General features: G+C 38.1%; 1 protein-coding gene across 2 annotated transcripts; it reads right to left on the bottom strand.

The window, feature by feature from the left end:
- Positions 1-8335: 8335 nt before the first annotated feature.
- On the bottom strand, positions 8336-15437 carry LOC114272035 (uncharacterized). 2 transcript variants are annotated; one of them, XM_082875572.1, is made up of 3 exons: positions 15281-15437; positions 13480-15201; positions 8344-8499 (listed from the first exon to the last, which is right to left on the bottom strand). In XM_082875572.1, exons 2-3 carry the CDS (start codon positions 15099-15101, stop codon positions 8496-8498), a joined length of 1626 nt encoding a protein of 541 aa, XP_082731698.1. In that variant the 5' UTR covers positions 15102-15201; positions 15281-15437; the 3' UTR covers positions 8344-8495. The 2 variants fall into 2 exon arrangements, with proteins under 2 accessions (XP_082731697.1, XP_082731698.1); XM_082875571.1 differs by having other exon boundaries at positions 8336-8499; positions 13480-15431.
- Positions 15438-16129: the final 692 nt, after the last annotated feature.

Raw genomic sequence — 16129 nt, 5'->3', positions numbered from 1 at the left:
CAAATCATCAACTCTTTTAGCCGGGATAAGGCATCTCGGCTTATATATTAGAGTTGAGCAAATCATAAACTCTCTAGTCGGCATAAAACATCTCGACTAAAATTCTAGAATTGCACAAATCATCAACTCTCTAGCCGGGATAAAACATCTTGGCTAAAATTTTATAGTTGAGCAAATCATCAACTCGTCTAGCTGGAATAAGACATCTCGGCTTATATACTTGAGTTGAGCAAATCATCAACTCTCTAGCCGAGATAAAATATCTCGAGATAAAATATCTTGGCTAAAATTCTAGAATTGTGCAAATCATCAACTCTCTAGCCGGGATAAAACATTTCGACTAAAATTCTAAAGTTAAGTAAATCATCAACTAGTCTAGTAGGGATAAGGTACCTCAGTTTTAATTCTAGAGTTGAGCAAATCATCAACTCGTCTAGCCAGGATAAGGCATCTCGGTTTATATACTACAGTTGAGCAAATCATCAACTCTCTAGCCGGGATAAAACATCTCGGCTAAAATTCTAAAATTGCGCAAATCATCAACTCTCTAGCTGGGACAAAACATCTCTGCTAAAATTCTAGAGTTGAGCAAATTATCAACTCGTCTAGCCGGGATAAGGCACCTCAGCTTTAAAGGTGGTTGCCCCTGGTGCACTACAGTCCTTCAATGACAACATACTTTCTATGTAAAATAATTCATTTCTATTACATATTACAAATGACTGAGGGGATTACATTAGTAGACAGAGGGGAAAACTTGCGCCTTTTACAAAAAATTACACACAAAAGATAAAGACTAAAAATAGTATAGCTTGAGGTTGGCCGCATTCCATGGCCGGGGTACGCTTTTGCCATCCAAAACCTTTAGGTGGTATGCTTCCTTGCCCGCTAGACCGGTTATCCTGTAAGGCCCTTCCCAATTTGCCCCTGGCTTGCCTTCGCCAAACACCAGTGTGTTTCCCATCACCTTCCTTAAAACCCATCCCCGACTTTAAGCGGTCTGGGGTACATTGTTTTTTTGTACTTTCTGGATAATTCTTGTTGATATGCAGCCATGTGGATTAACGCATTTTCTCGGCGTTCGTCAGCGAGGTCCAATTCCAGGGCAATGGCTTCAGAGTTCAGCTCGGGCTCAAAAGTTTCGCTGCGGATGGTAGGCATGCTGATCTCCAATAGAATAACCGCCTCCATGCCGTATGCCAGGGAAAAAGGAGTCTCCTCGGTCGAGCGTCTCGGGGTCGTTCGATATGCCCAGAGGACACTAGGAAGTTCTTCGGCCCACTTGCCTTTGGCTTTCTCTAGTCTTTTCTTCAATCCATCTAGAATGGTCTTGTTCGATGCTTTAGCTTGGCCGTTGGACTGAGGGTAGGCCGGGGTGAAATTATAGAATTCTATTTTCAATCCCTAACAAAATCCTCTAAACAGCCGCCCGTCAAATTGGGTGCCATTATCAGAGATCAAAGCCTTAGGGACACCAAACAGCGTTATCACGTTCTGCTAAACAAACTGTTCGACATCCTTTTCTTTGATGGTCGCTAAGGGCTCGGCTTCAACCCATTTGGTGAAGTAATCTGTTGCCGCAATGAAGAACTTCCGGTTGCCTAGCGCTGTTGGGAGTGGTCCCACTATGTACAGCCTCCACATTGCGAAAAGCCAAGTACTTGTGAGGGGGAGAAGTTCTCTGGCCGGTTGGTGAATTTGGTGGGTGAACTTTTGGCATTTTTCGCATTTTCTAACATATTTTTGCGCATCTGCTTGCATGCACGGCCACCAGTATCCTTGCGAAATATCACGGTAGGCCAAAGATCTCCCCCCGACGTGACTTTTGCAAATGCCTTCGTGGATCTCGTAAAGGAAAGTTTCTACGCTGTTTGGATGAACACACTTGAGGTACAGACCGGCGAATGACTTCTTATATAAATCGCCAGATGGAGAGAGCCAAAACGGCTCTGACTTCACCCGGACTTTATGTGCTTCCTTTTTATTGGCCGGAAGGGTCTGTTCTTTCAAGAAAAGGATGATAGGGTCCATCCAAGAGAGACCAAGCTCGGTACAGAATACTTTTTGTCTGCTCCGAGTCCTCAATACTAGGTCTTGGAAGAAACTTAATCAGGAGAGGATTGGGAGTTAAACCATCGAACATGGAAGCTATACCGGCCAACTCGTTTGCTTGCTGTTTTCTTCACGGCCAATTTGCTGGACTCTTATCGCTTGGAATTCCTTGATGTGTTCTCTTACTAGAGCTTGGTATTTGGCCATTCTGTCATTTTTGGTTTCGTATTCTCCAGACACTTGGTTTACAACGAGTTGAGAGTTGTTGTAAACCATCAGCTCGGATGTGTGCAATTTGAGGGCGCTTTTAAGTCCGGCCAGCAATGCTTCGTACTCAGCCTTGTTTGACACAGGGAATCCGAGCATGATGGTGTGCTCGATGGTTAGATCATCCGGTGAGATCAAGATTACGCCCAGCCTGGCGCCGTGCCGGTTTGAGGCGCCATCTACAAAAAGTTTTCACATTTCTCTAATGAAAAGTTTCCAGCATTCCGAGGGATCCTGGGAGGCTTGTAGGTCGAGGTGATCACGGTGGCTCGACTGCTCGGCTATTTCTACCACAAGCTCACAGCTGACGATTTTAACAGACATATCTTCAACCCCCCTGGGCGGTGTGGTACCGGATCCAACAGGTTGACCTGTTATTCCTAAATCCAACGTCGCACTGCCGGGCTGAAATACACCTCCGTCTGAAGGATTTGTAGACAGGCGTGCAAATTCCACATCGCTGACATCACTCTATTGGGCAATTCCCGTTGCACTTACCTCCTTTACCCCAGCTGCCGCGGTAAAATCCACCGGGCATTCTATGTGAATTCCAAGCGAGAGTTTAGTAACAAAATCGGCTAATGCTTAGGCTTTGATGGCAGTTCAGGGTTGAAACTTGATGTCGAATTGCCCCAATTCGACTGCCCACTTCAGAATTCGGCCGGAAAAATCCGCCCGTTCAAATAGGGCTTTTAGAGGGAATTCGGTCAACACCACGATTGTGTGAGCATGAAAGTAGTGCGCCAATTTCCTAGAGGCCATCATTAGTGCTAAAGCAAGTTTTTCCAATAGCAAGCACCTCGACTTTGTCGATAGTAAGGTTTTGCTCACGTAAAAGATTGGGAGATGTTGGATACCTTCTGCCCGGACGAGCACTGCACTAATTGCATGTTGAGAAGCAACCAGATAAAGGTAGAGTGCTTCACTGAGCTTGGAGGTCACCAAGAGTGGGGCGGAAGACAGATACGTCTTGAGTTCGGTTAAGGCCTTGTCACATTCTTCGTCCCATGCAAATTTGGACTCCAAGGCTCGAAAGAAAGGGCGGCAACGATTTGATGACCGACTTATGAATCGGTTAAGCGTGGCTGCCATACCGGCAAGATGTTGCATGTCCTTCGCCGAGTTGGGCTCCTTCAATTCTTGTATGGTTTTGATTTGTGAAGCGTCCGCTTCGATGCCTTAGTTGGTGACTAGGAAGCCTAGGAATTTCCCTGACCCTACACCAAAGGCACACTTTGACGCATTTAGGCGAAGCTTGTGTTGTTTAAGAATAGCGAACACCTCGGCTAGGTCGGACAAGTGGTCGGCCTGCTACTTGCTTTTGACCACCATGTCGTCGATGTAAGCCTTCATTGTGTGGCCTAGCAAAGGGGCGACCATCTTGGTCACCATCCTCTAGAAAGTCGCCCCGGCGTTTTTCAAACCAAAAGGCATGACTCTATAGCAGAACAATCCCCTTGGCATCGTGAAAGAGGTTATCTCGTGGTCGGGTGCATGCATGGCGATCTAGTGATAACCGCGATAGGCGTCTAAGAAACTGAGCCGGTTGTGTCCGGCTGTAAGATCCACCAGTTGGTCGATTATGGGCAGAGTAAAGCTGTCTTTAGGAAAGCTGTCTTTAGCTACATGCATGGCGATCTCCCTCTCAATTACTATGTATGAAAGGCAAGAAATGAAGAGCATCGTGAAGATTCGAATTGTGTCGTTGATTGGTTATTACTATTACAATTCAATTTTTGACATCATCTTCTTTTTCTTCTTCAAACATATTGTGGTGTGAGCATGAGTTGACTTTCTTTTTTTCACTTTTATTTTAAATTATTATTGTTATTATAATTTTAAAAATAAAATATTTCTAAAAATCTATTTAAAAAATTCAATAAATACACAACAATATGAAAGTGTATATAATTTTTATATTTTTTTGTCTTTAATAATTTTTAATTTTTTTTATAAATATTATATTTTGTAACTGTATCTAAGTTAAGTAAATTTAAAATGTAAAAAATTACTTAAAATATTTAAAGATTCATAAATAACAAAAAAAATCTAATTTTATAAAAAATGAGTTAAAATAAGTAAGGTTATTCTGCTGAGGAACCAAAAATAAAAAATTAAATGTCAGATTTTTTAGTATTTTTAATTTTGTGTTTTCCTTTTTTTTTTTTGGTTCCCATTCTTGATAAATTGCTTCAATAATCTAGCCAAACAAATCAATCAATAAATAAATAATGATGAAATATTTCTTTGATTTGCCATCATTGAAAATACCAAATTGAAAGGATAAGCTAATTTGAGCAAATGAAACTTTAACTCAAAAACCAATTTTTGATGAAAATCTACAAGGTAAACCTGAGGACATTTGGTAGTCTCCGGAATTTTCTTTTTCCTTTTCTTCTTTCGAAAGACATGTCTCGCACAACCATTGTGGTTCATTCTCACACACACATCCAAAATTAACCAAAAAACACACTAAAAAAATGACAGGCAACTTTAAAGTTGAAACAACTTTAAAAAAGTCAAAAAAACATTTCTTTTTTTTTTTTTTTTTGGGTGAATAACAAAAAACATTGAAACATTGAAACAACTTTAAAGTCATGTATTCATCCAATGACATGAGAGTATGTAATCATTTTTCACCCCTTAAAAAAAAAAAGTCAAAATTCACGTCACCACACGTAATTGGATGGATGGATATAATGGCTACACTAAAATTCACCTGATATTTTTTTCCCTCAAGCCACCCTCGGTCAATCAAAAAGGGCGTAGAAGGTTGAGTAGAATTTGTTCGTTAGTAGCAGATAAAGGCTTTAGAATAGGGTTAAGTTTGTTAAGCAAACTAGCTACACTATTTGGCTCTGTTTCCTAAAACAGAGTAAGGGTCAAGGCAATTATTTTGTTAAGAGGAAAGAGTGCTCATTTTTGTATCAGCGAATATAAATAGAAAGTTTTGGAAGTAGAGCTTGCCATCCATCCGAAAACATAACAAAAATTCATTCATAAAGAGAAAATTCTTATAAAAAATAAGAGAAAATCTCACCAAGCATTTGAGAGATCATAATTTGCTGCAAACAGTTTAGGAAAAAGAAACTTGTAATGATATTCCTGGTAACCTGAGTGGTTCAAAGCTTCATTGGGTACCGAGATTGTAAGAATACCAAGTATATAGTGTTTCTACCAAGGAAAATAGTTACATATAGAATCATTGCAAATGCGAAAGGTTTGAGTTACTCCCATGCACCCTGTAAGATAAATTAATAGAGAGAGATACAGAGAATGAATTATGTATATTGATTTATGTATTGAATGTATTTTGTACAATGGTTCAGGAGCTCCTTATAAAGGAGAAGTTTACAAACAATGCACCCAAAAGCAACCAAAAGCAAAGACATTATGATCAGCTAGGACACACTTTACAGCTAATAACAACATAGAATACACTAACAATATAATGCACTAACAGCCCCCCTCAAACTCAAGGAGGATAGGCACAAACCAACTTGAGTTTGAAGAGAGTAACAAAATAGAAAAATAAACTGACAAATAAAATAGGATAGGAGACACTGTATGGTCGTGTCAGACCGTTGTAGAAGACTGTATGGTTATGGCAGACAGTTTATGGGGTCATGTCGGACCGGTGTAGAAGACAGTTTACGGGGTCATGTCGGACCGTTGTAGCAGGACAGTTTACGAGGTCATGCCGGACCGATGTAGCAGGACAGTTTACGAGGTCATGCCGGACTGATTGTAGCAGACACTGTGTGGTCGTGTCAGACCGATGTAGAAGACAGTTTATGGGGTCATGTCGGACCGTTGTAAAAGCTGACCGGGATCAATGTCGGGACAGTTTACGGGGTCATGTCGGACCGATGTAGAAGCTGACCGGAATCAATGTCGGGACAGTTTATGGGGTCATGCCGGACCGTTGTAAAAGCTGACCGGAATCAATGTCGGGACAGTTTACGGGGTCATGCCGGACCGATGTAGAAGCTTGTGGTGGTGCACCAAGGGGGCGACTTAGGGAGTGCGCCATGAGGTGGCTTGAGTGGTTCCCATGGTGTATAACCATGCTCACCAGCTTGGGTGGTTCGCATGGTGTGTAACCATGCTCACCATGATATAGGTGGTGCACCAAGGGGGCGACTTAGGGAGTGCACCATGAGGTGGCTTGAGTGGTTCCCATGGTGTATAACCATGCTCACCAGCTTGGGTGGTTCGCATGGTGTGTAACCATGCTCACCATGATATAGGTATAATCCCCCCTTCAAACTCAAATAGGTGTGAAGATAAAAACCTATTTGAGGTTGAAACAAAGGGATTGAAAAAGTGGAGCAGAGCAACTCAACACAGAGTGGAGATGTTATAAAAAAAAAAAAAAGAATAATAATAAAAATGGTAGAAAGGGTTTTTTTTTTTTTTTTTTTTTTTTTTGGGTGGAAAAGTTTGATCGGGGTGGATTCCCGATATGAATAAAACAAAGGTGTTGTGCAAACCCGAAGGGTAGGAAGGACAGGCAGAAAAAAAAAAAAAAAATCAAGTGGTGAGAATGTTTTTTTTTTTTTTTTTTTGTGGTGATAAAATATATAGATTAGTGGTGGAATGAGGAGGAGTGCCTAAGGTGAAAATATTAAAATATATGTATAATAAAATAATATACAAGTGGATGAGGGGACAAAAGTGATGAATGGTGGTGTCGGCGGTTGTTAATATATATATATATATTCTATAGACCTAGTGGGATGAATGGTGGGTTCTGTGTAGAGAGAGGTTTGGGTTTAAAGTAATGGAATCAGAGAAATGATGAAAGTGGGTCTAGTGGAGAGAAAAACAAGGACCAGAGGTATAATGGGTTGAATGAAAAAAAAAAAAAAATGTTATCATAAAGTGCATGTGGGAGACCACGGGAAGTGAGAGAGAGAGACATTGGATGCATGTCTCAATGTGTGCTGTCCGTGTGTATGGTGTCCCATGTACCTGTGTGTGTATGGCAGCCTTTTTTTTTTTTTTTTTTTTTTGGTACTCCAACCCTCTGCCGAGAGAGAGAGCTAGAGAGAGGGAGTTGCTGCCATGCATATGTGTGTGTATGCCGAGAGGGAGAGGTGATGGGTGTGTGTGTGAGCTGCTGGGTTTGTGTTAGAGAGAGAAGAGAGAGAGAGAGAGCTAGTGCATGTCCGTGTGTAGGTGTGCATGGGTGTCTCTTAATGGTTTCTTCTCCCTCTGCCTAAACCCGTGTGTGCATCTGTGTGTGTGAGTGCTCCGTCTGTCCTCCTCCGACCCCAAAGAGAAGTGTATGTCTGTGTATCAGTGTGTATGCATCTGCTGGGTGTCCCTCTTTGGTGTGTATGGATCTTGAGAGAGAAGAGTGTGAATGGTGTCTATGTGTGGCTGGTCTGTGTTGGGTGTGCTGGGTGTGTTCTGCCATGTGTTGGGTGTGTGATGGGTGTGTCTCGTGAGAGACCCAGCTAAAGAGAGGAAGAGAAGAGAGCTAGTGTATGCATGTATCTGTGTGTGATCAGGGAGAGGATTGAGTTGCGGCTATGTGCAGGGGATTGAAACCAGACGCAAGGAAGGCCGGTGTCGCGACGGAGCTTCGGCAAAGGGACATCGACGTGCAAGTGGCGGCGGTCTCCGGCGACTGAACAGTAGTGCACTCAGCAGGTTGAAGAAAGGAAATTTCAAGGTATGTGTAGAAAATTCGAGAGGACTAGGTTGAGGTCCGGCGGCCGGCCAAGGCGAGGTTGCCGCCCGCCCGCCGGAAGGCGAAGAACACCAAGATCTTTAACCTATAGCTCTGATACCATGTAAGATAAATTGATAGAGAGAGATACAGAGAGAATGAATTATGTATATTGATTTATGTATTGAATGTATTTTGTACAATGGTTCAGGAGCTCCTTATAAAGGAGAAGTTTACAAACAATGCACCCAAAAGCAACCGAAAGCAAAGACATCATGATCAGCTAGGACACACTTTACAGCTAATAACAACATAGAATACACTAACAATATAATGCACTAACACACCCACTGATTGATGGTCAATTAGTTTAGTATCATTCCTTGTTCTCCTATTTGTGTAGAAACCCGGGAACATTTCTTTACAAGACAGAGCTGTTGAAGGATAATGCCATGAAGCATTTATCAACACCAACCTGGAAACATCAATTTCACCTCTCTTACCTGCACAAAATAAATGTATGTTTTCAGGCGTTAGCTGCATCTATATTTAATGAAGTATCAAGTGAGCATTTGCATTGAACATGGCAATCTCGTAGTGGAGAATAAAGAAGAAGACTACCATATTTGCAATTACAAACAAACATACAGGAGTTTAGCATGAAGTCCACTAGCTCTGAGTCAAAAGGGTAGCTAATAAAGATCACTTTTTTATTGTTTGTTTTTTAAGTGGCCAGCAAAGTTATCTTTAAGCCATTCACAACATTATTGCATCACAAAACCTCTATTACGAAGGAAATTCTCACAATTAGACACATATTGACTGGACATTGAAATGAAATCTTAAGGGGTTTTATTCATCTCTAGAACAAACAGGCCATACTTTATGGTCTTTAACACCTATAACTAGTAACATAGTTCAAACCAAAAGCGATACGAAAGATGAGGAAATGCCAAAAAGAGCTAGGATTAAGGAGATCAGAAGGTGCATATTGTTTACAATCCACCACAGGGCTACTAGTTCACAACTAGTCATCAAGTATACCTATCTAAGAATTGCAATAATGGGTTCGTGAAGCTCACTTAATAGATGAGGTATGGCTTTGCTTGTTGAAAATTTTCAAGTAAAGAACAAGTCAGTGTATTTGCTCAACTAGGTGAAAAATAAAAGGGTGATGATACAAAATAGACTAGCCATGAGACTTTCATTTTTACTTTTTCCATTGACAGGTAGTTTTGTGCATTAATCCAAGCTAAAACATATTAAAGTTGGTTTTCTGGAGTGCACATTTGGTTGTTGAGATTGCTTAACATGCAAAGGTCTCACTTCAACAACAAATTCATCAAGACTCAACACAAGTTCATGCAAATATTATACACTAGATTTGATTTCAATCTCTATAGAAAAAACAAGTGGTTGTCTAATTTGATATGCCTTTAGTGTAGCTACAATCAAAATGTCATTACCTTTTTTTTTTTTTTTCCATGTTTTGTTCTTGCACAAGTAGGAAATATCATTTGTCACAGCTAGAGGACCAAGGAAGAAAAACAAGTATATGAATCAAGTGAAAATAGTTCTCCAATGCTATATGCACTGTAGGATGTTCTTGAGGACATTACAATTATCTCTTTAAGAATCAAGTGAAAGAAGTAAATTTTCAGAGTTTGTTGTTGGTTGATCAAAAGGGTAAGCCTGTACATTTCCTTCTTCTACTTTTCCCTTTTTGGTGGGGACAGGTTGCAAACAGGGGGATTTGGGATCAAATATATTCACAAGAATTATCCCTAACAGGGCATACATTTACAATCTCTTATAGCAACCAGTGACTTGTTGAGATAGGAGAATCATTAATACTAATTTGTAAACCACTACTAGGACAGAAACCTATGTTTTTCAAGAAATGTTTTCTCTGTTCTTACCAGTACAAAAAGAGAGAGATCAATTGATGCAACATCTATTGCATGGATAAATAAGTACGATAGGTTGTGGCAGCCCAACATAAAGTCTAAAGGTCTTATGATCGTCAAGAAGCCTTTTTGGTCTAAATAGAAGTGTCCATGGTAGTATTTAGTAGTTAAGGGTAATATAGTAATTTCAATATTGCTGGACATGGGTTGTAGGATTGCCCATGGGTTTTATTTTGGATCAATTTATTAAATGGGTCATTACATGTGTTTTATTATATAGAATAATCTTAGTGGTCATTAAAGTTTCTTATTATGATTGAAGTAGAATTGGAAGTCATAGTTGGCTTAGAATATTAGAAGTTGAGAGTCTTTAGCTTATAAATATATGTATAATCTCAATGATTCAATAAAAGAGTTAATATTATGAAAATTTAATATTGTGTTTGTGTGATTGGCCTACCTCTTGTGAATCTCTAGCAAGGTTATTGTTCACATCACTGTTCACAGTGCTTAGAACAACCACCCAACAACCCTTAAACACTTGTGTTTTCATTCCCAAAACCCTACCATTTTCAAATCCTTAAACTTCTGTTTTTTAAATACTTTTGCAACCACAAAATCCCACTAAATCCAGCCCTATAAGCCTATTATTGCTGCTGTCAGTATACTTAACCCGGTCTTACTACTTGTGGGAAAATAATCTTTACTTGTCCTATATCATCAATTTTCTACATACATGGACTTTTTCTAATAGCACACAAAATTGACTAGAACTGGGTTTCAATCTCTACAAAAAAACAATTATGCCTTTGGTGTATCTACAATCAAAGTGTCAATAGCTTTTTTTTTCTTTTTCTTGTACAAGTAGTAAATATTAGGGACATTTACACACAAATTCTAATTTATGAACTCATACTCCATTAAGTCCTAATTAAGATTTTTGGACCTTCAAGTCTCATTAAATTTTTAATAGTCAAAATTGCCCCATAAACAATAATTGTTCATTATTTATGATTACCTGTAAAAGAATATGATGATTTGACATTTATTTTGATTTTCAAAACTTTAAAATATTAACTTTCAAATTGAAAAAACTTTTTAAAAAAAATGTGCAAAAAATTTAAAAAAAAAATAGAAAAAATTTAATTATTTTTTGGTAAAAAAATGAAAATTTTGTATCTATAAAGGAGCATGATAATGGAACATTGATGTGCAAAACTGAAAGAAAAGAAAAAAAAAACTTTAAAATTGAAAAAACTGATAATATTCTTAGTTTTAAAACTGAAAAAAAAAACTAATAATATTTTCAGTTTTATTAGATAGTTGAATCAATCTAATAAGTAGAATGGCAAAAACGTTTAATCTCATGCTCTGTTTTTTTTCATCAGTTAGTGAAACAATTATCTAAAATATTACTATGTAAAATTGATAATGTTCTTAGTTTTAAAAATTAGAAAAAACTGATAATATTCTCAATTTTACTAAATAAGACTTCTTGATTCAAAAAATCTTAAATAGAATCTGAGCTATCATAATATTTGTAAACAAGACTTTTAAGTTATTAACTCTAAATATTATTTGTCATGCTTAGGACACGGAAAGAAAACAAATGCTTGAACCTATCCTCTCTCTCCAGTGCAACATATACCGCAATTATTTCTTGAAGAATTTAGTGGAAGAAGTGATTTTCAAAGCTTGTCTTCGGTTGATTAATAATGTCAGCCTATACTTTATCTTCTTCCCATAGATCGCATTTGCTTCATTTTAATGAATTAAGGCTCATAATCAAAATTATATAGCTCCTTTGCATCTGTCGCAAAAAACAACAGGTAAAATATGTTCAAAAATTAAAAATTAGTGAGCAACATCATAACAGAATCTATAAATTACTAAGCAACATCCAACTATTAATAAAACTCAAAGGCAATTCCAGAGAAACAAAAAATAAATAAAATGAAGCTTTATGGTGTTGACTAATGAAAAAGGCAGCAATCCCCTATGTTACATGGACTCGGGTATGGGTGCCGGGTGTGGATATATATTTAAATGTCAGACTCATCAAATTATAAATTTAAGGGTATGAAGATTCGGCAAAAAAATATCATATTTTTATATTTTTAATCAAGTATGTGAGATAAAATGATACTATGTAAAACTTACAGCGTCAAAAAGATATTTATAACAATTATATGATAACACGTACATATAATAATAGTGTGATATACCCCCGTACCAGTGGGAGACAGCAAAAGGGCAAACTCCGAGTACATCTGTTATTGTTTGTTGCCCAGCAACAGATGCATGATCCCACCTTCGGTCTCGTTGGATAGGTAAGATGGAAAAGTGGTTTGCTCATCAAGTTGATTACATGCCATTCTAAATGAAAGTTGCACGTTGCCAATTTAACTAGCCAAAGTGTTTCCATTCCTGGGACATCTGTCAAATTTCATGTGGGTCATTGCAACCCTCTCTCTGTCTCTCATCAATCAGTCCAGGAAACATTTGCTAGCAAGACACTATGCAAGCCATGGCCTCTGCAGATTGCAGCCTTGTGTTCTGCAGCATTACAGCCCAACAATTGGACAAATTGTCCACAGGTTGGCCTCCTACAGTTGCATAGCCACTAGCAACTTTGTTAGTGCTTGTGCCTTGATAATTCACTTCCACTCCAGCTATGACACAGTTCAATATCAGTGTCTTTTAAACTAAACAGCCCCAATAGCAAAAGGATACATACCAGGAAACTTTTAAAATCACCCCAAGGGTCATGTGAGAACTACCAAATTTGTAGTTAGCTTAATAAATGCAAGCTATATATAACCGAATCTTATCATAATACCACATAGCAATACTAGAACCCCTTAGTTGCAAACCTATCTTTCCTTCCAAAGAATCCTTGATTGGTAACATCAAAATATGGGCTAATAAACCAAGTAAACTACAAACCCAGTCAATCATTTTAAAGATACACTAGCAAAAATGGTTCACTAAGTTATCTTAATCCATCTTAATATGCATTCCATTAAAAAAGAGCGATGTTTGAAAAGAATGAAACATGTAACTTTGAAAATGGTGACTAGCAAAACTGTATCCATGTTATAGACCTAAAGCAATTTAGGTTAAATGCTTCTGAAGTTGGGTTTTCTGACTTGCACATTGCAAAAAGAATTCAAAGCTAGTAGAAGCCAAGCTTTATGTATATTCGAGTCATTTACTGAAACAAGACAATGGCTCTGTCTTCTATTTCATGCAAAGAGCAACAAATATAGCAATGTAGGAATTACACAAGGAACAATTCCATGATCAATCTTCTTGCTGACAGAGATCAGTGTCAACCCATTTAATTTATAACAATAATTTCATCCTAGTGTAAGAGAAGAGGTACAATAAAACATAATCAATGTCGTTAATATCATACCAGTCAATGTACTGCATTTGTCATTAGTGCAGTACATATCGGTACAGACAAGATTCAACATCTATACATGTATTTAAAAGAGTTTCACCAAATAACAAACATTTTATGAGCATAAAAGGCTATATGTTTTAGTATAATGTACAGCTTAAGAAATTTACTCATTCTCTTGCATTCCATGACTATCTTTGGGCATGAGCTTCTTTATCAGTTCTTGGACAGCAGGATCTTGTCCTTTAGTTGAGAGTATATCAACGATCAAGGGAAAAGTGGATGCATCTGCTGAAAAACCCCTTCGAGCCATTTCCTCAACGAGTATTAATGCCTCATAGCACTTGTGTTGTCTAATAAATCCTCGGATAATAGTGTTGTAAGTGACATCATTTGCCAAGCAACCATTTTGTTCCATTTTAACAAACAACTCTTTAGCTTCATGTAGTAGGCCTTCTTCACAAAGACCTTTTATCATCATAGTGTATGACTTAACATCAGGTTGTAATCCCTTGGAAGGAAGGTTATGGAAAAGGGCCCTTGCAGTATCAAGCTTTTTATCCTTGCAGAATGCATCAATAAGAATATTGTACATAACAACATCAAGATGTAAACCGTTGCTTTCCATCATGTGGAATAAGGACAATGCTTCAGCAATGTTCTGGTTTTTGCACAGCCCATCCAACATGACACCATAAGTTTGAGAATTCGGAATTATGCCTACAGCTTGCATCTCATTAAAAAGTTCTTGAGCAGCCGAACATCTACTTGATCGAAACAAACCCTGTAACATAGCAGTGAACGTTTCAGTGTTAGGATTCAACCCTGTCTGAGGCATTTCTCGAAAGAGATGCATGGCCTCATCTATTTTCATCTTCTTGCAATATCCATTGATTAGAATGTTATAGCTAAAAATATTAGGGTGAATGCCCTTGTCCACCATGTTATTGAACACTCTAATTGCTTCATCCATGTGGCCTTGAAAACAATATCCATCCATTAGAGTATTGTATGTGACTACATCAGGATCCACACCTCTTTGTATCATGACTTCAAGTACCCCCTCTGCCTCGTTCATCATCCCTTCCTTGGTACATGCATTCACCAACACATTAAATGTATGAACATTCGGAGCAATACCACTATCCAACATTTCTCTTAACATTTCTGTAGCCTCCTCCCACCGGCCAAAATTACATAGTCCGTGAATCAAAGAAGTATAAGTGACAACATCTGGGAAAATACCCTTTTCATTCATTTCTGTAAAGAGTTTCACAGCATCATCCACCATTCTATCCTTGCAAAGACTATCAATGATTGTGCTATAGACTACGGTGTCAGGTTTACCACTCCCCTCTTCCATCATCCTAAGCAAACTAACAGCCCTGATAGTGTTCCCGGTTCTGCAGAGCCCATTAACAATGGTTCCATACATAATGACGTCGGGTTCAATTTCTTTAGTTGTGATTAATTTCTTAAATAACTCTACAGCTTCAGGGGTTTTATCTTGCAAAATAAGTCCATTAATCAGAGTGTTGAAGGTAGTTGCATCAGGTGTATAACCACGTTTGAAGAGGGAACCAAACAGAGAGAAGCCGAAATGGACTTGATCAAGGCGGCAGCAACAGTTAATAGCAATGTTGAAGGTGTAGATATCGAGCTGAATGCCCTGGAACTGTTGCAGCTTGTTGAGAATAAGAGAAAGAGAGATGTCGTAATGACCCATCTTCGTAATAGGTCCTAAAGCTTTGTTGAATTGAGAAATGGGGGGCAAAGGTCGCATTTGGAGCATGCGATTGAACGAAATCAAAGCAGATTGCAGATCTTTGGGACCCAAATTGCGTCGTTGTTTGGGTATTACAGCAACAGCAGCAGGAGGAGGAGAAGTAGGGCTAGTAGAGAGAGAACGAAGCAAAGGAAATGAGGATGGAGGATTATTAGTTAGGGGGGAGGAGACAAGTAGCGGCGTACCTTTTAATAGCCAATTATAAGCTATTGCTCTTCTAATAATCACTGATACATCAATTGTTGACATCATCACCATCATCTTCTTCTTCTTCTTCAAGCTCTGTATCTCTGGTGCGCGCGCGCAAGAGAGAAAGAGAGCCCTTTGTAACCAACGCAGTGTGGTGTGAGACTGAGGTGACTTTTTATTTATATAAAATTTATATTTAAAATATTTATATACTTGTAAGAAAATAATTTCTGATTTTTTTTTTATTTTTTATTTTTCAATCTTTTAATCTGTTTTCGATTTGAACTATTTATTTATTTTATTGATCCCAAAACGTGTAGGCTCCTCTGAGGTGAACATGATCACTTCTAGTGATCTTATAGGCTTAAACACAAACCTGTGAAAAGTCCAATCAGCATAATATAAGCAGTAATTGATCCAACAAAAACATTTGCCTCCGTTTGGGGTGTGGGTTGATTTTTTGACTTTTTGATTATTTTTGATTATTTTAGTTTGGGTTAGTTTAGCTTGGTTTGAAAAGGATTTTTTGACTTTTTAGTTTTTTTGACTTTTTTTGTGAGAGATGATTGTAATGATTATGGGTTGAATTTGATGTTTTGTTTTTTTGTAACTAAAATAGTCTATTTTGTTTTTTGTGGCTATTTTAGCCAAAAAAGTCTGGCTTTTTTCTTCCCAAACGGAGCCATGTTTGAGAATTTAGGAGGAAAAAAAAAAATTATGATTTCTCTCTTTTTTATTTGGATAAAGAAGAAATAAAAGAAAAGAAATGATTGTGATTTCTCTCATTCTTGTTCGTTAGATTTCATTAAGAGAAAAAAAAAGAAATTACTTTATGTTATATTACC

The sequence above is a fragment of the Camellia sinensis genome, chromosome 6 (assembly GCF_055761805.1).
Source record: "Camellia sinensis isolate YWXY chromosome 6, ASM5576180v1, whole genome shotgun sequence".
In the NCBI taxonomy this organism is placed as follows: Eukaryota; Viridiplantae; Streptophyta; class Magnoliopsida; order Ericales; family Theaceae; genus Camellia; species Camellia sinensis.
This window is presented reverse-complemented; position numbering and strand designations above follow the sequence as displayed.

Excerpts from the sequence above, each read along its gene's own strand:
- LOC114272035 (XM_082875571.1), bottom strand. The coding sequence starts at position 15,356 with ATGATGGTGATGATGTCAACAATTGATGTATCAGTGATTATTAGAAGA.